The following is a 25,701-nucleotide window of genomic DNA, read 5'->3' as shown; positions in this document are numbered from 1 at the left end:
GAAAGCTATAAGAAATTTACAATATTTTTAAACTCGATTTACGTTATCAGTTTGTTCGTAAATATATTCGTAACACTTTCAATGCTTTCAAAATTGTTTAAAAACGTCTGCATTTAAATAATACGTTTATTATTACAGTTCAGTGAGTTATTTTTCATAGCAATGAGTTGTCAGATACTTTTTATTGATGTAATGTACATTGTCGTTAAATACAGAATGTAGGTGTAAATGATTTTTGTATTAGCGTATTTACAAACGAAATGGTGCAAAACAGTTCATTAATCAGTGCTGTCAATAAGTTTACTTGATTAACGTTTCTGATTGGTATTGCCTAATACAATACAATTTAATAGTAGATAAAGCCTCTGTTACGTTGAGACCATATTACACATACAAGATTAGTTTCTACATAAATTCGAGTACGATTTTCTACATATATATCGATATTTAAGCACATCGCACAATATTTTAGAAACATTTGGATTACAATTAAAACATAGTTTCATTAACTTGAATCCTGAAACGGTTTAGTAGTAAAAAAGTTATATTCTATTTTACTTATCTACACAATATCATTAAATTAAAACATAAAAAATAAAAATCTTCAAACTGGTCGGTACATTAATAACGCGTACTAAATAATAACGTTTGTAGACCTCGAATATATATATATAATTCTGATTTTTCGAGTAATATTGATATGCAATCAATACATTTTTTCATTGGCAGAGAAATATGCTATATAAAGATATTATTTTTTTAAATAACGTGAGAATTGAAGTATAATCGAGATACAAGTAATGATTCTTTAGCAGTTTGACTATTTGTGATATACAACGTGCTACAATGATTGCACTGTTATTCTAAACATTTATTTATCACGCGAAACAAACATTGCAAAAGACTTGTTCGCGTTAAATAATCAAAGGTATTCATTAAAAAAGAATTTAATCACGTTTAATTTCGTTTTGCATGAATCGTGTTTCTTCTTATAAATGCCTTCGAATGTCGTACACTTAGCAATAAGCGAAAATCGGATTCGAGAATTACAATAATCACGTAAATAAAAAGATATACTAAAAATTAATTTTCGATGAAGTTTGAACACTCTTCGTTATACGATACACCAATGTTAAAATTCTTAATCTACCGATTCGAGGTAATGTTGCTAACTAAGACAATATCGTCAAGAATCTAACACCTATTCAGACAGAGGAACATGAGAGACTGTGTTTCGCCGATATTAAATGAATAAATTATTTCAGTCTGTGTTCGGTTTCAACATAATGTAAACGGTATCCGAACTGTTGGAAGCAACGCGTACAAATGCTTAAAGATTAACTCTTTATTCGATAAGTTAAATAAAAGTTTCTAATAATAGTCACGAATCTCCAAACTTAGAAGCTATTTCAAATAATACAGAATGTATTTAAAATATATCTTGCGTTACAAAATTTATACACGGTCGAAACGTAGGCGAACGAGATAGATTTCAGGAGGCTAATATTTAAAGCTATCAAATAAAGAGTTACATAAATTTTTCATGGTTTTCGGAGGACTTCTTCGCTCGCTATGTCGTTCATTTTGCCAGAGAATTGGTATAAAACCTTGTTTACATCCGTTAAACTTTGCGGGCCTTGATTAGGTCCGTCACCCTGAAAAACATGATATCCTTGTCCTGGAGGCAGGATCTGTTCGATCCTTCGTTGAGGGTAATGTTGTTGAGTTCTGTTCGGATGATGTCGCATTCGATTCTTCGAATACATCGTTCTGTTGCTGTAGAAGGACATTTAAGTGTCATTAATTGCATGATTTTATAAGATTGGAAGGATAATTAATCGTTAGGTAAAATTGGAGTCTATAAGGCTATAAGGTCTTATTCTCCCCTATCTATTACTTTGAATTGTAATTAATGTCTTTATTCAATGAAGAACGAACATTTATCGAACCTTCAGTATTTCTGTTTCTATTTATAATTTCTAGACTTAATTGTTCTTCAATTTTTAAATTGGTCCCCCCCTTTCCCTTTGAGTTCTTTTAAATTCGCTAGTAGTTGAAGTTATAAGAAATATTTCAGTATGTTTGAGGGGGTCAGTCTTGATGTGAAATGTGACAGTATGTGTTAAGAATTTCATCCCCATTACGTGTTTACAATTATTGAGTGAAACATATATTAGCTTTTCTGTAGTTTTGTATAAATAGCGATAACATATATTTAAAAACTTTACGTTAAAATAAAATGCTTTTCAATCATAAATGCTGTTATAGTTTAGTGATAAGTATTATTACAAATGCATGTAAACGAAATTTTTGGTCGAGACAACCTGTGTATTTTGTATTTTTATTTCTGTATTATTAGGTTTTGTTATAAAAAATAGTTTTCCGTGTTTAGAGATCTTTTTTAAAAATAATAGTAAAAAAAAATAAAAATATTTGGTAATATAAGGATATACTTCTTATTTTGTAGCATTCTTGACAGTAGTGTAATTGAGTATTTTATACAAATTTCAAGGCCATCAGTGACCACCATTCAACGTGTAATATTAGGTGTGATTTAGGAATATAGTTGTTAAATTGCATCATTTATGTTATAAAATGACCTATGGTCAATTAATTTTTTTTTTTACAAAAGATTCAACGCGTAATAGTAAGTGCATAGAAACTAGTACTAGTAATTTCCAAATTAACTAGTACGATTTCGGCAAGAATTTAAATAAACGTTGGTAGTTTAATTAATGAGGAAAATTTTTTGAAAGAAATTATTTGCAAGCGGCAGATTTTTGTACACGAGAATGAGAGAAATCTTACTTGTAGGGTGGCCTCGAACCCATATTCACACCATGCGACCAATCGTTCGCATTTTGTTCCGCCCAATGTCTTCTCCATGCTGGTCGTTGCTTATTCTGTTTGTTCTGTTTGCCTGGTTTTCGCGGCTCTTTCGTATATTTCTTGCCCTTCTTTCTGGGCTTTAATCTTTGGTTTTGCGGCGCGAACGGGTCGTCCGTAGTCTTCTTACGTCTTCTGGCTAGATTCGAAACGAGGCTCGTATTACATTTTTTTTATTATTTTTTATGAATATTTTAAAAATTCTACATCTCGAATATTTTCTCGCGAGGTTTTCCGTAATTTGAAGCTGCACACTTGGGCATGAGTGTCGATCTAGAGAAATTGGGCATGATTCTTACCTACACGACCTGCTGGTACTTCGCAAACAAAATGTTTTCGTTCGACGCAGCTTCGTGGATTCCATTTATATTTTAGGGTTGGATCGATCGTAATGCAATGCCATGCATACTGCTGGTTCGACCGGCTGGTTTGAGGCTTACCGAAATTTTGGAAAGCCATTTTTTCACCGGTCACGCCCCACTCCCATACCATTTTTTGCCAGTTGTATATACCACCGATCCATCTCTCTAATTTCGCTGAAATATAGATTCAAATGTATTCGTGCAAATGTTCTTTCAGATCGTGAAAAATATATTCAGTTACTTTTTCTACATTTGAATTATTCTCAACTCCAAATTACTCACAGTCAATTACAGTTTCAACTTAAAAGGAAAAGTTACTTACGATACACTTTGTATACTTTAATATTCTTAAGTTGAATTTCTTCAAATTCCCAAGAAGCAAGAAAGCGAAGTAGTTGCGGAGAAGAAATTCAAATTTCAAATTCACGGTAGTTTCAGATAGGTATATAATTTTTTAAACTATTGGGACACGAGTTTTGAAACGTTTTCAACATTTTTCCGCTTCAGAGATGAATTCTACACAAGAAAACAATGATAAATGTTGATGTAAACATGTGTTTTATTTGACTTCATTTTCGAGTTTCTTCTTGAACGCTTCATTGAAAACAAGGTCAAACAGGACACTTGTTTATATCAACTTTTGTTGTTGTTTTTCTGTGTAGAATCTGTCTTTGAAATGGATCGAGTGTCCTGATATTTACGAACTGAAATATTTAAGACTTTGATTCACTGTAGAAATAGCGTTTATATGTATAATTGAAATTTTTGTATCAAATGAAATTTTACTCACTAAATTGATCGCCCATCAAGTATTTTCTCAGCATTCTGTCTTTCCCATTTCTGTCGAGAATTGCCAGGGTGGCATTTCTGTCTTTACAGTGAAAATGGGCGTCCCTCCAGGGCGCCGTGCCTGCGCTTAGATAATAGCAATATCTTTTCAATCGGAAGAACCCGATGGGGCAGGCGAAACGTTTTATAGCTTCATTCTGTCGGCCGATTCTCGACTGGTTCGCAACTGGTGAACTAATACTGACATTATAAGGTCGTACCACGGCAGCAGATATGCCTGAAAAGTCACATAACTTAACAATTATTCAAATTAATTAATAGACAAGGCGAACCAATCTAATTTAATTACTATAAATTACTGTTGTATTCAAAAATGTATTAAATACAAATTAATTTATAACTACTAATTACTAATCACAAACTAATAATTAATTTTTATTTTCAGATTTGCTTTCAGTCTTTTAAATTGTTTTAAACTGTTAAGCCTTTGCATTCAAAAAATTATATTTAAATAAAAATTATTCAGCATCAAGGGAGCGTATATACAATATAATAATTAATTTTTATTTTTATTGAAATTGCTTTGAATCTTCTAATTTGTTTTAAAGTGTTAAAAGTCTTTGCATTCCAAAAATTATTCAGCATCAAGAGGAATGTATATACAATATAATAACTAATTTTTACTTTTATTGAGTTTGTTTTGAATCCTTTAAATTGTTTTAAACTGTTAAGCCTTTGCACTCCAAAAATTTTGTATGTACTGCTTCTAAAAATTAGAAATAATTCTAGGCCAACAAAAAATTTATTAATGTTTGTAATTGAAATTTTATGTGTTCATTTCGGTCGTTCAGTCTGTGTTACCATAAATAAAACTTGTACTTGTCGATACAATATTAAAAGTAGTAATTACTGAGATGTTTTATAAATATTATTATATATTAAATATTTCTAGCTTTATCGGTGGCTCGTGATAAACCTAGTTTTTTTTATTAACTTTTTCGAACTTGGCGATATGATATTTTACATTTAATAATTTTCAGATGTTCAATATGATTCATAGATATATCTCGTATGAACAGGTTATGGTAATATTTATAAAATAATTATTAGCTAATAAAACGTTGTCAAAAAAAATGGTGTCCAAATTCCAAGTTTCATAGGGATAGATACTCTTGAATGAAAGTAATCAATTAGCAACGGGTCATCTACGTAATTGCCTTTGTAATATTTCCATCCTTATTGTGCATAATATGCATAACTGTCATGATGTTGCCACATTGTTAAATGGGTTTGGTGACCTACATTTTCTAATAAATGTTAACGTTTCAGAGAGGAAGCTAGAACATTTATGTCCTATTAATGATTCGCCTATAAAATATGATTCCATTATGATATCCAATTATGTCACGTCAACCAATACAATAAATCTTTAAAATAAACTTAAAATAAATTTATTAGAAAATGAAAAATATTTTCTGAAACGACGACAAAATTGCTGACGAGACTTAATGTTTATTATTCGCATTTCTTGGCGGGGTGTAAGATAAAACGAGACTTTTAAGAACGATGAAATCGTAAAACATTTCACTGATTAATTTCGACTCTCGAGATATTTTTCGTGTGCTATTACGCGGAGTGTGATTAATAGCTACAAGTATCGTACTATTGCTCATAATTCTTACAGGCTTCTGTCGTTTTTATTTTGCATTGAAATCGCCAGTTTCCCCAAAAGAATTTCATTAAGTTTTTAAAATATACGATAATTGATTTCGGTTAGAATATTTGTCCGCGCGTAAATATTTCATTGCAGAATTTTTCACGTATACGAAGATCATATCTCGCTGATCACTACTAATAAATTTCATCGTCACGGTTCCTGACCACGTTCACTTCTACGTTGAAAATATTTATGTTTCCAAATAATAATATTCCTTTGCCAACGAATACTTGAGATACTAGAAAATGTTGTTTATATTTCCAAATAATAATATTTCTTTGTTAACGAATTCACTGCTTTTAAGAATAGAAAATGTTTATGTTTCCAAATAATAATATTTCTTTGTTAATAAATATTCATTTGCTTTCATAATAAAGTTAAAATATTCTAGACAAACTCAACAGTTTTGCAAAACGTTTTGAGAGTTCTTTAATCTTGTTTTTTCATTTATGTTTTGGCACAAGCTTCTTTTGCTGTATAAATGTCGACTGAATACTAAAAGTATTCAAGAAATATTTCCCGTTTGCATAGTTATTATTTTCCATGCATAATCGACTTTACGACTGTACGGGCGAATGTAGGTAGGAATATGCAATAGCAAATTTGTTACGTCACGCGTTACTGTAATACGCGTTAAGGCGAAGTAGTTCAGTGTTACGGTCGTGTTCGTTGTATGCAATAATTTCTTTCGTCTCGCGGCTCTTCTTTTATGGACACAATCGGAGGAAATCCGAGTAAAATATCTGATCACGGGTTAGATAAATCTCCGTTGTGTTCGTTACGAGTGGATTCATTTGTGTCCCTCGTCCTTGAACGCGATTTGAAGATTATGTAACCGTGTGTTCTTTGCGGATGAACGATTGCAGATGGTTGCATTACGCAGATGAAATAAATTTAACGAACGGTGGACCACAAAAAACTGTCGATGGATTGTGAAAACCCGAATTCTCGTGCAGGTTACGAACCTTCGTCCCCGAGAGCATTTGTATTAAAATATTTATTTCTTAGGAAATTTTTCACTCTAGGTGTACCCTTTTTTACTCTAGCTTCTTATGAAATTACATTCTCCATCAATTTATTCCTTAGAGTGGAACGTCATGTACGATAATTATTTATACTCTTGTCGGATTAAAACAAAAATTTACTATTTGTCTTTCAGCCACGCGAATATTTATTAAAAATTTTATTGGTAACAGAACGAAATGTTCGTACAAAATATTAGTGTAGTGGTTTAAAAATTTGTAACAACGATTCATTTTTATTACACGTTTAAACATTATTTTACAGTTGGTGTATACGTTTCCTCAGGACATTTTAGGGATAATTTAATTAATTGGACCAAATTGCAATTGCAAATTTTCAAAAGGCTGATTCGGATAAAGTGTACCTGAAAGATATTTGCATCATACGAAAAAATGAAAATTATACTCGTTTCATCAAATTATTTTTTTAACGAATCCAAGTACAAATATCTTATTCTAAACTTTTTATTTCTAGAATTGATCTTGACCCTTTAATCTGGTAAGGAAATACGACTTTCTCGTTCATAATTTAAGAAATATTTAAACTTTGAAAATCTTTCAATTAAATATTTATTAACTGACTCGTAGAGGGTGGTTATCAGAGAATTTTATTGCACTGTTTAGTAAATCTAAAACAACACCTTGTAACACTTTGCAAGGTATTCAGAACATTTTCACAGTGTTTTCTTTAATAACCTACAAATATATTTCAGAACCAATATTACTTTGAGAAATTTAAATCGATGTTTAGGCACTTGGACGAAAAAGTTTATTTCTTCACGGTTCAGGCGCTTGGTGTCCGATCATCGCGCGAAAGTGTATATTTTTCTTACACGCGGTATCACCAGCTAAGAAGGTTAATAGTCTCTGGTATTTATTAATAGTTTCGTAGCAATCTATTTAAACAGAAATATACGATGGCTGCTTTAATTCGCCCGTATTGTTGAGCGCGACATAACTGCAAGCGAGCCAACTAGTTGCAGCTCGTATAGAATACGATGAAAGAAAATTAATTTCAATTTTTGAGAAAAATTTCCCCCTGTAATTACGCGATACACGTTCTTTTTCACTTACTTTTCGAATTAAATATAGGAAATGAAGTCTATTCTAACTTTTAATAATTAAATCTGTTAATAATAATAACAACAATCTACATTATCTAATTTTCGAGAAAAAAACATCACAGAGCTGTATTAACAAATTATTCAATTCTTGAAAATAAATAAGACGCAGATAAGAGTAAGAGGAAGAGTCACAGATATAGAACAGTAATGATTGATTGAAATAAAACAAGATTAACTGTTTTTAAGATATACTCCCAAATAGTGGCAATAATAATACTCCTTTGAAACAAATCTGTACTATATCGTTAGAAATATACTTCGAACTATATTAGCGATAATATAAATAATTAATAATCGTAGCTAACGTTTTGTTGATTGGAATAGATAAAAGGTAGACATAGCATTGCACGTTGCTTGGTAAGATCGTGACTGGTAATAAATTCATGTATTGCGTATAGTTACCGATAGGATAGTTATCGATAATTAGCAGCAGGGACAACGATAGTGATGTAATGGTAATCGTAATGTGTGACGATAATGATAACAATGACATTGTGACGATTGCTTTCAATAACCGACTGGTCGGTAGCATCGGGGTTCAAGTGAGGGTTTTACAGCTTTCACACCCAACGTTAATGCGAATTAAACTTCTGCGTATGGTGGGGTGTTCCTAACCTAATTTAATTCGTTTGATGTTGTCCGTTCCGTGGAGCGTGGATGATACCATCTGAGAAAGTTATGCATCGATCGTAATGGCGCTGCGTGTATGGTAATCGCCATGACGGAAATGCAAGGTGACAATTCCACATCCTTCACTTTTCTTTATCGTCAGAGAAGAAACGGTACCGATACTTTAAAATAAGTTATAAATTATTTGGACTACTTCCCATAAGTAATTAATACAATTAGAAATAATTAAATTCCTCATTTTGCCTTCGGAGCAAATCAGAATAAAAATTAAAACTAAATGCGATGAATAGTAAATAAATAAATACGAGGTTGAAAATATAAACTCGGAAGAGTAACTAAAAATGACTATACTGTAATTCATTAAAAATTATTCAAAGAAAAGATATATTAATACGGATATTATTTTCCTTCGCCTATGTTGACGATTTTAATTATATTAAATATTTCTCAGGGTCACGTGCTGCAGACTTCTTTTTTGTTAAAATTTCTTCTTCCGTATTTAATACGTTCCACGATCGCATTGTTACTCTCGATCAAAGATCGTTGAAAATATTTCATACGTACACCTTACGTTTTGCTTGGAGAAAAATTGTGCCACCGTTTTTAATTGTCACGAAAGTATGCGCTCCATTACAGTTCCGTTTAAAATCGCTTGTTCGTCGCGTTGAAAGTTCAAAGCATGTTCTAGCATTACTTTTAAACTGAGTTGCAACTTACAGCGGTTTAATGTTTCATTTGCGTTATCGTAAAAGCTCTTGCGTACGCGATTCGAATTCCGTGGCGTCAACTCCTTTAAATTTACGACGACCTGCTTTATATTCTTCCCAATGCACATTCATTACTATATTGTAATTTTGTTATTTTATTCTTGTTTCCGATTCTGGTCTATTAAAAATGCAAGATTAAATAATCTTGATTGAATTTTATCGATCGTGGTGTATTATAAAAAATTTATTTTAATTTGACGTTGTAAGATACGATGTTTTTACATTCGATATTATGCTGAGATTTTAATTAATTAAAATATTATTTGTTTAAAAAATTCTTCCTTTCGAACTTTATTTTAGGTTTCCCTTCACGGGGTGGTTCTCCACGTAATTGTTTTAGATCATAGCTCCGTTATTAATGCATTTAATTAAATATTGTGCTATTCTGTACATGTTTATTTCCAATAATTGCTCGTACAGATAAACGATACATATTTTTAGGTCACATTGGAAATGCTTAACTTCAACGCATGACGTTGCAAGTATTCAGTTTTTTAAATTGCATAACCGATACAAAGTTTCTAACGCTCATAGTCTATTAAGAATACATATTTATGTTGCAAATACTGTTCAATGTAGTGTTTGAAATTTTCTACTTGAAATTAGTAGAAAATTATCTACTCAAATAAAGTAATAAATAGTATCGTTATATGATATATTCTTGTGTAATATTATATTAAATAAGGCATCTTTGATATAGAAAATTAAAATAAATGCATTGCATATTCTTTTAACACTAATTTTTAACAAATTATATTACTTTGAACGAGGTATCTTCGGTATAGGAAATTAAAATAAATGCAATTGTATATTGTATTCTTTTAACAATACTGATTGAAAAATACGATTTTCTGTATCATGAAAAATGACTACATAATTTTGCATACATAATATATTTTTTTTAACAGTAATCATTCTTTTCTTTGTGACTTCAAAAAAATGTTATTTACAGTACAATAAATTCTGAATTATTTCATATTTATTCGTCCATTTTGTAATCCCGAAAATTCAGTTCCGTTTTCCATTTGGTTATTTTCTGCCATATTTACCCAGCTAACAGTACTTTTGATGCATTTTATCGCATTTCTAAAATACCATACGGTACTGTTAGCATTCGTCTATTGTTAATATTGCGAATATTTACGATGCGGTGTCGCGTCGGCGAAATACAGTTTGAAACCGGTTTTACATATATTGGCATTAGGTGTTTCCAGGAATGTACAATTCGTGAACTTTGATAATTGATTTACTCTATCGGTAATTAGCATTCAAATATTATAACAACTGGTTCTATTCAGATCTCGTTGCTACAAGTGTTGTACGCAATTCGTGGGCATACATGTGTATGGTGCATTCATGAATAATGCGGGTGTAGATCTTCCTACGATTTTTACTTTCATTCATTCACAAAAGATCGATAGGATACATACAAGGTTACATCTGCTGAACGCAATGGTTGCATAATAATTCTAATATTTTATCAGCGGTGTGTATATTATCATCGACAAATATTTCGTTTTTCAAAACGATAATAAAATTCATTCACAAAAGTAAATTCTGTTCGTTACCAAGTTTTAAAAGTTATTTTATCTGACTACATTGCACTTCCAATCGTTAAAAATAGTAATTTTTTAGTAAATGCAAAGGATAAATTTTTTGAAAAATTACTTTACCCACATCAAATAATATTAATTTATGTTCTGTTAAAAATTGAAATAACTTAACTTTGAATGAATTTCTCAAACGATTAGCAAAACAGATAAATAATATAGCCCATTTTCATGAAAATATCATTAGAATTTTATTAGAATATTTGAATCATATATTTTTTAAATGGATGTAAAAATGTAGAATATTCGTCTTAGTACCTATAGAATATATAAATTTAGTATTGGTTATTTTCTGACCAAGTTAATTAATTTTGCAACGTGCAATATTGGAAGAAACCGAACATTTGTACTTTTAAATTAAATGTAAATATGCCTGGCATAAAGAATAGTCGAGTTCCCCGGTATGAAAGCTTAATTACAGAATTTCATTTTACAAAGTGTTCTCAGTGCTCAAACGTGTGCAATTGTTGTCAACGAGGCTTTCCAAAAATTGTGTTAATTTAATGTCGAACGGTTTTAATGATGAAAATTTGGCGGTTGCTCTATTTTTGTGATACATTCGCGATGTGATTCAATACCATCGTATCTGATCTTCTGTGTGCAGATTCACGTACCTTCTAACAAAAATAGATGGCCGATCTGTTCAGTTCAGTTCGGACTTCTAGGTATTCAATAGTATGTGTGGCCTTATTTTTTATTGGGCCTATGTCAAGTTATGTAACAAGAAATGTTACAATCCTATAGGTGCCTATCGATAAATAAATTCTTCAATTTTGAAGAAAAAAAATCGAGGAATTAAAAAAAAAAATAATATTTAACACGAATTTTCTGTGTTTCTCATTTCACGAAGGTGATCAGTTTGGATTCCGAGAGATTCGCGTATCGGTTGAGCAATATTTCTCCAGTTTGTTTTACGAAGACTCACACGCGTTCTAACATGACGCTAATTAAGAAACGTAGCGTAAACAAATGGGTAGATCTTTTGAAATTTCTTACACAAAATTTAATTACGAGTTATTACGTTTTTTCTTTTCTTATTTCAAAATTTGTAAGACAAACCATTTCCCAGTTTGTCACGAAGCCATTCAAAATAAATTTCTTTACAAAAAAAATATCATTTACGAGTATTAAATATATTCTATAGAATTAATTTTTCATTTATCATTCGCTATGTAATGTGTTACTAAATAGTATATATCTTATGTTGTAAATGTTTACGACGGTATATAGATTTTATTTTGTAAGGTATTATTCATTTAGTTTTATATGGGAAAATTAATTGTTTGACTCTTAACCTTCGAATACGATACTGATTATATCATCGTTTCGTATTTGTTGCCTCATAATACTTTGAATGATTCGAGTATGAAGATAAGGAACATTAATTGTGTTATCAAGTCACCTGGTTCCTCTTAAGACCACCATTAGTCATGTTTATTTCTACTGTACTAATTAACGCAGTGCGTAACCCATCGATATGCACAACTTGTAAACGCGTCGTTTGGCATTTAATGACTTACATCTTGCACTGGGAGAGAATTTTAATAAACTATTTAATATTTTATTTCAATAAAATAAATAGAAAAACAGAAACATGCGGGGAACACACTTGCGTTGTTATTAATTGTTAATTATCACCGCGAAGAAAATACAAAATTTCTTCGAAAGTGATTTGTCATAACATTCGAAGTAGTTTCTATTCTTAGGTATCTACAAATTTCATCCAGAGAATCGCATGACAAATGACTCAACTTCGCAAACGTGAAAGGTGATATGTATCTGTTTAGAAACCAATTTGAATAGAGCAAGTTTCTTTCGAATATATAATACAAAATTCAATAATCACCATCCGGTATAAATAGTATGAACACTTGCAATTATTAAATTCAACTAATTTAGTAATTTTTTCATAAGCACTTTCATCAACACAATTTGATAATTAGCTTTCTTTCCCATGTCAACCCCCCCCCCCCAGCCCTTTTCAAAAGATTGTTTTAAAAGACTTCCACAAATTACACCTTGTGCATACACTTTACCGGTGAATTTACTTTCCCTCTGAAAGAAATCAAGCATCGAGCATTTTTTCCCTCCGCCTTTTCACTGCCTGCAAAATCCAATTGGATCCAATTAAAAAAATAAAAGAAACCTAAAAAATTTCTCGATTCATCTCTTCATCTACCCGGATCGCCACCCTCGTTTTCACTTTGAAACTAACACGTCGAGAACCGTTGTTTTACCTGTGGCGCAAAGGATCAGAATCAAGCACATCCGCATGGTTTCCCAATTTAGTCTCGATTTACGCGCCGAATTGGTCGATGCACGGAATTGTCCTCATCCTTGTTCACGGTTTTCACTTTGGCCTTTGCATCGGGACGAATCGAGACCGTGTCGCGATCAACGACACCCGTCGATCGCGATCTACACGTTGGTGGACGACGCTGTGCGCGAAAGTTCACCGCTCGGAACGCAGGGAGACGCTTACACGGTGGAGGTTCGCGAGCGACTGAAGCTGCTGCTTCCATTCCGCCTCGTCGTCAAGGTACGAGCGGAGCGGAGCTTTCGATCCGGAGTCGCGCTTCCCCCTGCGTCCGTCGCATACTTTCTCGATCTCCTGGTATTTTTCAGGGTCCTTCCAGCCAGCTGTGCATTCGTTCCCGTTTCGTTTGTCAAACACCGTCTTCTGTCGACCGGCGGATTCGTGACACTCGACACCGGAAGGATTCTTCGAGAATTTCGTTCGCGAGCCCTCCCGCAAGGAAATTGAATCCCGCGTTTCTCAGTTCGCTGCGGAAGTCCACGGTGCTTGTAGTATTTACGAGAATGTTTATTACGTTGTGGTCCTTCTATTTGCCGTAGCGGCATATACGAAAGGTGATCTTGGATGATCGATGAAAGATTTTTTGGCAGACCTCGTAGAGTAGAAATGAAATTTTATGGGTTTTCTTCTCTTTTCTTGTACGTTAGACCGAGGTCAAAGGTAACCTTATATCATCTAAAAATAGAAGCCACGAAAAGTGTTATAGTTTATAAAAATTAAATTATAATTATAATAGTTTCTATTACTGAAAATATTTGCTTTCATAAATAAAAAAACCTAAGAATTTCGTTGAATTTTTTCATGGAGCGAACCAATCTTCAGCAGCCATTTTGTTTCTTCTCATTGAGGTGGCGTTATTCCTTGCTGATTTATATTCAAGTTTTTTTATTTCTTTCTTTTTATTCTTATCTATAATAATACGTGAGAAAACATAGAATAATTGTCTTGATACATAGAAATGTGAAAAATAAGAAATGCAAAATTAAAAGTAATGAATAGTTTATTTATTTAAATGTATAATTTCAATTTAAGTTTCTTAGTTTCCAGTTTGTTTTTTAATATTTGTACTACTAATAGAATTTCTTTTTACTGAATATTTTTAATAATAATAAAATACTAGTAGAAGCATTAATCCACTTTATTCTATAATATTTATTTCATACGTTTGTCAACCATTTAATTCATTCTATGGGGACCTCAAATTTATATAAGTATTTCTTACTCTATTCCAAGTTTCTGAAAGCTGGTTTCGAATTCTTCCAATTTTCAATCTATCAAACTGGTATTAAAAAAAAACAATTATTCAAAATTTGTGTTTTCGCTTCTACTTATTTGATATAAACGAAATATTTCCTATAATAAATCGACTCTGAATTAAGTAATGTTTTTTGTTCAAATAGATTAGAAAATAGAGTTTGGTGTTCTCTCCATCGAGAAGGTCTGAAATAAATGGCCCAAACGAAGTCCTGTCTTTTAAGGGTTAATTATGCGGGAAGCGATTTATTGGGTTAGGTAAATTTCACGAAGTGACTTTGTCGTAGGTCTTGAATTACATTCCACTTTTATCGTGTTACTTAGGTGTGTACATCAAATTAATACCATTCAAGAATCATACATTTGATTAGCTAATCAGTGCATGCATTCTCACGCTTTCCTCTAAATTTAAAAGTGTAAAATGATGATACTTTTTTGTAATGAAAAATCAGCCTATAGACTTAGAGTGAAATTGAAGTAAAAAATTAATAAATTAAAATATGGTTGTTTTTTTATCACAGGCTCGATTTTACTATCCTAATCAGATGAATAATAAGCATATTTATTCTATTTAATAGAAATTGCTTATTTTTGTATTCTAAAATTTCTAGATATATAGCAAGTCATCCGTTTATGAGATTCAGAATTTCTATGCCTTTTTGACTTGCCATTATTTAATTTATGAAGAATTTTAAATTCTAATTACACTAACTATCTGTAGAACTTGGTTTTTTTCCTCTTTTTGCATAGAGCGGAATTTAAAATTTGTAAAAGAGTCTTGTTTATAAGTATCTTTTTTATCAGTTCACTTACAATTTTTAGAAAAATTGAAAACTATTAAAATAACTGTCGTTAAAAGTTTCCTGCCACTTTCTGTTTACAAATGAAAATTATTTTGTATTTTATTCAAATGAACGACAAAATTTATAAGTACTTCTGAATTATCACCGTTTTGAAAAGTGTGGTTTCGAGCGAAACACGATTTAAGTTTTCGTACCTGTTATTTCAGTGATGAAGTTGAAAACTTATATTGTACGTTTAATCAGCTATTCAGGCACTATAAGGCTCTTTCTTCTTAGCAGCGAAAAGTTCCCTGCTAGCTAACTTCTCCTGTCATTTGGTTACTTTAGCTTCTTTTTTAATATTTTGCGCTTGGACTTTCGTGATGAAAATACATATCTCCTCGATGCCTCGAACAATGTCAGCAACAATAATAAGCATCCATGGACCACAATATACTGTCAAAGCATCATTAAAAGTGGCGGAACGTATGCTGCAATTTAAATGGTTTCCGTCCAATTAACAATAAGTGAAATCTTGGAAGCTATTTTTCAAAATACGCACGTTTTAATTCTCGTTATTATACCAATGATATTCACTTAAGTAACGCTTGTGAAAATCATCCCTAACCCTTTGACTACAGTCGATTTTGAGGCAAGTACAAGTTGTGGGCGAAGAACTTTTTCACACTTTGAGTAACACACACGTTAAACGCTTATAAGCGTTTAACGCACACAGCCAACTGATCGAGTCAAAGGGTTGAGGGTGTATTTTCTGATCTAGCTCGTGAATTTCGTCGCCATTTTTTACCATTATTGTATACTGTAAATATTGTAACACAACATAAAAATTCGTTAATAAATTCTAATTCATAAATTAATTTATGAATCTAAATTTAATCTAAAATTTCTATTTGTTATGCGCGAATAAAATTTGTACGGCTTTATCGTTTCGATGATAACGAAATAAAATCACTTGCTATGAATGGAACGGCAAAATGAGTTTCAAAATGACCCTCGAATGACAAAGTAGTGCAAAAGCTATGTACGTGGTCAGCTGTTTAAAAGAGATCGATCTTCGCCGGACGGAAACATTCCAGCGTGTAGTCGGCGTCCATTTTTCAGTCGCGATTTTTCAACAACCGCCATCGACACAGTACACACGTGGATAACACACTCTGAATGAAATACGAGGGTTACGAAGAATTCGTGCGTTAGGAAGAATCGGGTTAGTCGAAATGTATACGAGTACTATTGCCGAATCATTAATATTCTCGTTGAGTAAGAGAACGGAACGGTAACAGCCGACAAAGTATCAGTGTACCCTGACTCGTTCCCCTCTAATTGGGACGAGAAACAGCTTCTTTCGAGCTCGCGTAGATTTCACGACTTAAAATGTGTTGCTGGAAATTTGTCACGCGTTTTCTATCGAACGAACGTTTCTGCGCGTAGGCATGTGTTCGTAATCTATTGTTCCGTACAAAAAGTGAGCGAACGGCCAGCACAATGGACCGAATCGAAAATTTTAATGGGATTTTTGTATAACTTTCCCAACAAGAAAAAATATCGGAACGAAATTTGAGCTGAAAACTAACAAAAAATTATCTTTTTCTAGCAGTGTATAGTATTGGACATTTTTTATTTTATATTTTTATTTTATCTGTTTATTTCGTAAATTTGAAATGAGTAATATTTGTTGTAACGTGTAATATTTGATGTCCTGTTGGGTACGGTAGTTCTATAACATTGAAAATTGGCCAACTGACGGCTCGCGAGCCAATCGTGGCTCCTTTCCCCACTTTTTGGGCACCCGACTATAATAAAACCTGATGGTGGGAGGTTGTTTCAAGCCATTATCCAGAGAACTGGAGGTAATAAAAAATAAACAAACATTCAGAATCCAATTGTTCGTGTAGAAGCACTATGAAATTTATAAACAAACGCAATTTTATAAAAATTATAAAAGATTAAGCTTTCATTATCCCATAATGGGAAAATAAATTAAATCTGAGAATATAAAATCAATATTAAAATTATATCTACGAGTCTTATTCTAAATAAGAAAGTTGCTACAAAAATAGAAAAAGGGTTAAGAAATTTATCTCCATAATGAAATTGTTTAATATACGTTGCAATTGAAAAGTAACAAAAACCCAATGTATAAAATGAATTTATTTAATTCTGTTGACTACATTGTCTGGCAACAGATGATAATTTTCATAATGATTAATGTTACTTTTAGTTTATCATTTCATAAACGAACTTACATACGCGAACAAATCAATTATGAGTATCGATAGATAAGCATTTCTTTCCGCGGATGGTAGAAAGTTTAATACGGATTGTATGCGTTTCGCACAATCGCGAATACCTTGCACGTTACATCACCATGTAGAATCATAAGTGAATGCGAAAGAAGTTCAACTGACTCGATTTGACATTTGTCATCTGTCAAGGATGAGTAAATTTGAAATTGAAATCATGGTCGTTTGACAGTTACATGTTTCCATGGCTGCTCTGTTTGATTGTGAATGTTATAAATAATTGATGGCTATATAAGACGGTACGGAAAGAGGCACATAGAGTAAACAATCATTTCAACGAAATCATGACCAATAATACACTTTTATTTTTTAAGAATGAGAAACTGTTTAAAAAAGTCAAGCTACATATGTCGAAAATTATATTTATATTTGCAAACGATAATTTTAACATGTTTATAGAGTCATTAGTTATCGCTAATGACGTGTTGCAAGATGAGTATTTATTGCACCATACGAAACAGCTCAATTTTAGCTAATTTAGCTGTTTAGTATGATCCAATAAATATGTTTCCAAATATTTAACGAGGTAATATATTACGTCGACTTTTCAAGGGATTAAATATTTCTTTGCGAATCAATTACACGCTGTTACAAAATGGTCGTGTTAATTTCTTGAACAAATATAATGACTGTCATTTTTGCACCGTTTCTGCGTAATAAGATGCGTAGAGAATGCAGCAGGTCTTCCGATAAATCGTATTTTCATGTCTCACGGCTGCCAACAGCTGAACAAACATGCATTATGTTTATCATTATTTCCTCGTCCTTGAACTCAAATACCCACTCTACGTGCACATGTTCCCCGTGAGTTTTTGCTTTAACAAAAAATATTAAAAACAGACGTACAACATAGGCTAATACTCGTTCTTTCGTTGCTTGCATTTCTCTTGTGGCAATGCACTTTACATACAATGAATACGTAATCCTTCACCTTTAGCTGAATAACAGTTGTATGGAAAATGTGCCAATGTATTTTTGTTGAATAATAAAAATGAACAATTTTAGCCCCGTTAAATATGCGTTGCATGATACGAAATGACAAATAAATGTTACCTGTCATATTCGAGATAAGTATTAGGAAAATTATAGTTTGGACAATCAGTAATTTATTTAATGTAAATGTTTCGACCTTTAATTTGGATTTTGAGAAATATTATATATGTATAAGTAATTTTATTCTATAAGTAAGCAATTAACAGATTAAATATTCGAATCGTTAAATTGTCTTATCAGTAGATATTTGTCACATTAAATTTTATTCTACAAAGCAATAAATTCAAAATTCATAAAAAAACTGACTTGTGATTTTCGAAATTTTTAAAAATTCTAACGTATCATTTATAAATTTTTTGAAGGTACACCACATTTATAGGATTTACATGCTGTAAACATCTGAAGATTTTATTGGCAAAAAAATTATTTTTCTTACGTGAAAAGTACTAATTTTATTTTCAAGCCTTAAAAACGTTTATTTGAATGAAAATTTATTGGAATGGATCTTCATTAAAAAATGCCCAACTTTGATTAGTGTCAATTAAATGCTTTCATTAATTTCAAATATAATTAACTGTACAATATTCCATAGTTCAAAATATAGACTATTTTGGACGAGATATTTCAGTCTTTCGAACATTTCCAAGCCGACATTCTTAAGATTCATGAAGCATGCTTTCCGCAGGTGTCGTTAGTCATTGTTTGCATTCTGGCGAAATACTCCGTGCCGTTTTTCATTTCTAACTCTGGACGGAATCCAGGAAAACGGAGTGGTTCCAAAGGTAATTCGTATTTACTGTCCACTGGCCAACCGTGTATTTTTATTATGCACACTCCAATTGCTGTTTGAACACATTCTATCACATTCTTATCTTAATTGCTCCGTTTTCATTTCACTTCCTTTTTCCTCTCGATGTTTTTTGCCCTTTTGTCGAACATGTTGTGTTCGTCCATCGATTCCGTTTCTCGTTTTGCACGGCTGTAGTTTGCGCCTTAACAGGCTGTAATTTTCATTTAATTACAGGAATTAAAATATCGGGGGCCAGGCCCTCTTGTTTCCTCTTTTTCTGCGCGATCCGAGTGATTTATTAAGTCGCTTCACATGCGAAATAATGGCCCCGTGTACGAGCAACGTGTTCTTCGCTTCCTTGAGCTTCGTGTATACATTGGATGCTTCTAGACTTATATCGCGATTTCATTCTTCTATTTATAGGAGCATGCAAAATGTTTCTTTTTCGTTTCGTATTTTTTTTCAGTAAATTTAAAATCTTACTTATATTGTTAAAAATGGGTCCATAATTTGTCCCTGAGGTCTGCTAGTGAGACTACCCATTAGGCTACCCTAAAAGCAACCCTAACAGGTCTTGGTTCAAATGTTGGGACATTCAATAGTCAGTCGAGGAGTGTATACTTACTAATAGGTGGTCGCTCGAGCACTTGTGAGAGAGAAAGGTTGAGCGTAGCCCTCTGCTGGCGAGTGTAGGAAGTATCACCGTCACGTCAGTTATACATATATGGGCCATAGGGTCTATCACTATGAAACTAGAAAAATTAATTCTCTTAAAAAAGTACTAAAACAAATTTTACGTAGATTATAAATGGTCTAAAAATAAAAATTCTAGTCTCGTAGAATATTATACAGTTTTGATCTGACAACTTGTTAATTCATTTATTATTCAATTTCCGGACTAGACATTAATCGAGTTATGTAATACACAATTTTGAAAAAGAAAGTTTCAGATGAGACTTTGAACGGGTTTGCTACCGGGTCCTTGGAGTGCAAAGGGGTTAAAGGATGTCGAGAGGCGAGATAAAATCCGGTCGCGAACTACCCTTCAGAATGCACTGGGGACGTCGATAAATTTCCGCGACGACTTCGTTAATAGTGGAATTGTCTCTGGGAGATGTAATTCCTTGAAAGTAGTGCCCGAGCACGTCTAGGCTGGAAGAATAACGGCTTGACGACGGTTCGTGTACTGGCCAAAGCAATATCAATTGAACGTCAAACGTCTCACAGATGCTGCTGTCAGATAAATATCCCTTCTATCTAATTGGCACGCGGTTGTTTCATGGTGGCCCGGCCGCGGTATTTTCGAAGCGGGTTTACACCTAAGTTTAGTTTACCGCAGTCTTGGAAGCAATTTCATTTCATAGCGTTTCATTGGATCCGTCGTAGTAAAAATGTTAGTTTTACCTCAACGTTTTGGATCCATCGAGACTTTTGGGCGACGACGAACATGATATTTTATAAGCCAGTTTACTTTTGGAAGGTACCCCACCCCTATCTTGTATTTTCTGTCCAAGATTTATAAAGAAAAAAAAATGTCATGGTTATTCGAATTAATTCACAATTATAATACTTATTTTTTAAAGAATCTCAAATTTCTGTGTTCTCTTCTTCAGTGTTTAAACAAATATTTTACGAATAAAATGAAAAATTTCAAACATGAATAACAGTATTTTTTTACAGTAGTTTAGGAGAAAGGAAAATATAGAAAAGAATTGGAAAGGAATTAACAGTGCACACTATGATTATTTTGTTTTAAGAAATAAGTTTGAATATAGTAATTCTGTATTTGAGATCCTAAAATGTTTTGCAAACATCTTAATTACGTGGTGATTTCATTGTTAAATTATATTATATACATTTGTACGTTTTTAATTGTGTTATTATGGGAGACGAATTATTTCCAATGAAAATTATTTTGTAAACGTAGAGTAAAGAGCGTTCCATACTATGGTACAAAGTTAAAAGACTCCTATTATTGTCGATGGTTTGAAAGAAGAAAAGGATCACTTTTAACAAGCTCGTTAGAGCTCCATAGTAACTAGCCAAAAAACATTCAAGCAAACAAGTTTTAAGGGTATTTTAGACTTGCTTGTCGTTAAAGTTCGCTGCAGTCGAACATTTATCGAGTTATTTTCCACTATTAAATGATATCCGGGAAGACTGTAAAATTCCAGACTTTTTGAAAGCACGTTTTTACGCGTTCCATTTTGACGCGTACTTTGTACTTTGTTATGACGCGATGACGTACAGTCAAAGAACGTCGTCGAAATTGCATTAACACAGTTGCAGGACCTGCAAAGAGAATCGATTCATTTTATCAAAGCATGAACGCGTCGAACAGTTACATCGAAATAGAATTTTCGTAAAAATTAACGGGACAACATGATATACTATTAATAATAAAACAGCAAAAAACATATTTTTCTCATTTAAAAATTGTTGGAATTTCGTTACTATGCTATATAGAGTTCTTTCGTTTCGGGAATTTATTATTAATTTCTAAATAGGTATCAGAAAAATAAGAAGAGAAATAGTTGATTTTAGGCTTGCAAAGACTTAATTATGTAGATTAATATTTAAAATTGTTTATCTCGTAAATTCACTTTTGTAAATGTTTATTATTATGAGAATAATAATGTTATCCAAACTGTGGCAGAATCTTCAGTGAACTTGAACAATTACATTTTCCTGGAACATGGGGAATCACAAAGTTAAAAAAAGCTCGTCTTATTACTGTCGATGTCTTTCAGAAAGCAGAGGATTATTTTTAACAAGCTCGTTAAAGCTATTCGATAATCAGACAATAACTTAAACTTTTTGCGTAAGTTCTTCTAATATTAAAATTGAAGTTAAATAGTATTTTAGGTTTTTATTGATATATCGTCTTTGATTATACGTTTATTGCACAATCAATTACGACAGGAGACCAAGATACTTCAAATAGCTAAGCAAAAGGAGTCCTCATCGAGAAACTGAGGGAAAGATCTTGAAAGCATTAAAAGATTTTAATATCATTAGGAATACTGGTTAATGTTTAAATTCCTCTTCCGTCCTTTAATTGATTATTGACCAATTAAATTTTGTTAGTTATAATCAACGATCTTTAACATGAGCTTAGATTATTTTAATAGTTATTTCTCACATTCTGTTAGAGTTTAAAACTCGCAGTCATGACGCCGTGTTTTTGTATGTCTATTCACCAAAAATGATTGTAATTGAACCCTGTAACTAAAAATAATTTTTTTAGAATGATTTAAAATTTTTTAAATTCGCCGAAAAATTTGTCCATCTTCCTGAATTTTTTTCTCGAGAATGCGTAGGATTTCTGGAGTATGTCTATTCACCAAAAGTGATTGTAATTGATCACCGCAACCGAAAATAATTTTTTCAGAACGATTTGAAACTTTTCATTTTCGCCGAAAAATTTAGACACCTCTACCCCCTTCTCGATTTTTCTTAAAAATTCGTTTTTAATTTTTAGTAACTTTGTTTGACACTCTACGAAAATGTTGTCTAATACTTTTTTGTAGGTGCCCATGAGCACTACTACAGAAAAAAATTTCATTGAAACACAATCACTATTGCAGGAGTTATGGCCGTTTGAAAATTGGACCATTTTTGTGGGTTTTGTTCACTTTACAGGGTGAAGGAACAAGCTTTCGAACATTTTTGGAATTTCTACATATTCTTCACCAAAATACGCGTTGTTTGAATTTTGAAACATTAAAATCCTCCAATCCGTTCAGGAGTTATGATATTTTAAAGATATGAATGAAATTTTGGGGAACCATTTCTGGTCACACATTATATTTTCGGTAATGAATTTTTTTCTCGAAAGTGCGTAGGAATTCGGGTTTATGTCTATTCGCCAAAAATGATTGTAATTGACCCCCGCAACTAAAAATAATTTTTCCAGAATAATTTGAAATTTTTTGATTTCTGTATGGTAGTCAGATTCGATCCATTGCTCATTCAACACATTCATTGCCATTCTTCTGTAGAAGTATGTACATGTATTTATTACAACAAGATGCAATATCTTACAAAATTCTTCGTTATAGAGGTTATAGATGTTTAATTTAATGAGAATATACATATGTATATATTTGCTGCGCGTGTTGTGTATTATTAAAATTATAGAAATTGGTATCAGAAAAGTCTTTTATTTAATGGCTGCTATTCAACTATTCGTTCCAAAGAACGAGGTCAAACAACATTCAGGTTAGTAACATAAAATGGAACGAGATTTTCGAGTAGATAAATTATTCAAATTTTCCTTCATAATTCTCGCGTTGGATGAAATTAAAGGTTTGCTTTCTATCATTTTTCGAATTGAATAACTGCACATTCATTCTTCTCCATTTTTTGTATCTCTGATATTATACTGTTTTTATAGAGTTCTATAGTTTCACATAAAGTTTTTGCTGTTTCCTGTTTCATATTCTTTTGAATACAATATTGAAGAGCTTTATGACGCACGTTTAACAGTAATTTACTTGGAGGGAAACGCGTTTCGTAAATTACTTTAAGTATTAACTGCCAGATTCGTGCACGTTAAAGAACGTCAAACTGTTTATAATATTGGAAGTACATTTATGTATAGTTTTACATACTACATGGACATGAAAAGTAAAATAGATTTAGTAAGTAAACTGATATATATTAATGAGAATTTATCAAAATTTATAAGCAAAGGGTATAGCCGAATAAGGGGGTCAAATGTGCCCCCAAACCGAATGGAACGAGCCCGGGGTCATTCGATAGCAAAAAAAAAATAACCCATGTGTGCAAATTTTTAACTTGAAATCTCGACCGTGGGGGTAGTAATGGGGTGAAAACGAAAATCATGTTTTTGAATTATTTCTCTTGACCTATTGAGTAAAAAAATGTAAAAAAATTCAGAGACATTTCGGGTACCGGGGCACATACTTTGGGAGATTTTCAGATTTTTTGATTGAAGAACCAGGTAGTGAAAAATAAAAAACAGCAAAAAATGCCGAAAAATGCCGATTACGTATTGAAGGAGGCCCGGAACTACTTTTATACTTTTACAGTAAACAGGTATTACTATTACTATTACTCTCAATTTTTTTCAGATTTTTCATTTTGGTGCGCCGCAGTGAAAAAAAATAAAAACCGAGTTTTTCCTCGTTTTCTGCGTATTAGAGTAACTTACACGTTGAATTTTTATGCATCCTTCAATATATAAGTGTTTTGTAGACTGTTTAATGTTTCTACACTAAGCAGAATTACATAACAATTGAAACAAATAAAATAAAGCCAACCGTTGAGCGCAATATATCCTAGAAAATCAACGATATTTTCAACGGCGTCGATGGCGCAGCGTTAGAGTGTCCGACTGCTGAACCGCTGCAAGTTTTTTTACCATAGGTTCGAGTCTCTCTTCTGGACTTAGGATTTTTTTTTCTTCATTATTTTTTTTTTCAAATTCTAACTATATAACAATGCTTTATATTTATTTATAAATGTTCTGAAAGCATTTTACAAATATTTTAACCTGAAATATGTATAAATATAGTTTTGGAGTGTTTTTTGCGTTTTTATTTTTTTTGTCAACCACGATTATTGTTTAACATCTCTTACACTGAAATTAATGTGAAATGTTAGTTTTCAAATCTCTTACCTTTGACTATTGTGAATGGATCGAAGCAGAAGATTGTATATAGCTTACTATTACTTCTTCTCGCCCTTCGATCAAGCAGATCTTTCCTTCTTTTTCTCTTTCTGTGATAAATATGAATGTTTGCTACGGCTTCAGTATCTAACGTAGACATGTAAGGGCCATTCCACGCCAAATCTATTAACCCACTCTCTGCCAATGATACTTTTTTCTAATAAACCCATTTTTAAGTACCAGTTTGATCGTTTCATGCTTATTTTTGAATGAAGTATCATTGCTCGATGGAAACCACGGGAAGGTGGTGAGCTTTTTCCATCAGGAAAGGCGAAGGATGGGTTAGAAGTGATTACATGGATCGGATGAGAGTAAATGGCGGACATAAGTGTTGGAAATAAAAAAAAGCATGGCTCAATCTTGGTCGCTGTCGACGTTAATTACGGGATTTACATGTTCGATATTAAATAAGTTATTCAGAATTTCTGCAGCACGTACAATTGGTGAAAGGTACTGAGCATGCGATAAATAATAAATTATTGCTGCGACATGTGAACAGCAACCGACAGTACGGTTACCATTCGCACATTCGCAACAATAGCGTTTAATCCCGGAGTAACCAATTGAATTTGGTACGTAGTTAATGTAACATCTATATGTTTTACTATTGATGTGACGCGATCTCACTTCACATTTAATAAT

At 32.3% G+C, this 25,701-nt stretch overlaps 2 protein-coding genes across 3 annotated transcripts in view; one reads left to right on the top strand and one right to left on the bottom strand.

Moving 5' to 3' along the window:
• The window catches only part of LOC122400463 (HIV Tat-specific factor 1 homolog), a 114,650-nt gene that overhangs the window by 1,860 nt on the left and 87,089 nt on the right, over positions 1-25,701 (top strand). The window lies entirely within an intron of this gene.
• LOC122400468 lies at positions 171-13,397 on the bottom strand. Of its 2 annotated transcripts, XM_043401954.1 has the most exons (6): positions 13,145-13,397; positions 12,937-13,011; positions 4,039-4,314; positions 3,186-3,422; positions 2,809-3,025; positions 171-1,776 (listed from the first exon to the last, which is right to left on the bottom strand). In XM_043401954.1, the coding sequence occupies exons 1-6, from the start codon at positions 13,179-13,181 to the stop codon at positions 1,542-1,544; spliced, it is 1,077 nt and encodes a 358-aa protein (XP_043257889.1). In that variant the 5' UTR covers positions 13,182-13,397; the 3' UTR covers positions 171-1,541. The 2 variants fall into 2 exon arrangements, with proteins under 2 accessions (XP_043257889.1, XP_043257890.1); XM_043401955.1 differs by lacking the exon at positions 12,937-13,011.

This window comes from Colletes gigas, unplaced genomic scaffold (genome assembly GCF_013123115.1).
Source record: "Colletes gigas isolate AHSC1104 unplaced genomic scaffold, ASM1312311v1 Colletes_gigas_Sc00018, whole genome shotgun sequence".
Taxonomy (NCBI): Eukaryota; Metazoa; Arthropoda; class Insecta; order Hymenoptera; family Colletidae; genus Colletes; species Colletes gigas.
Note: the sequence above shows the minus strand (reverse complement) of the source record. Positions and strands in the feature narration are given on the sequence as shown.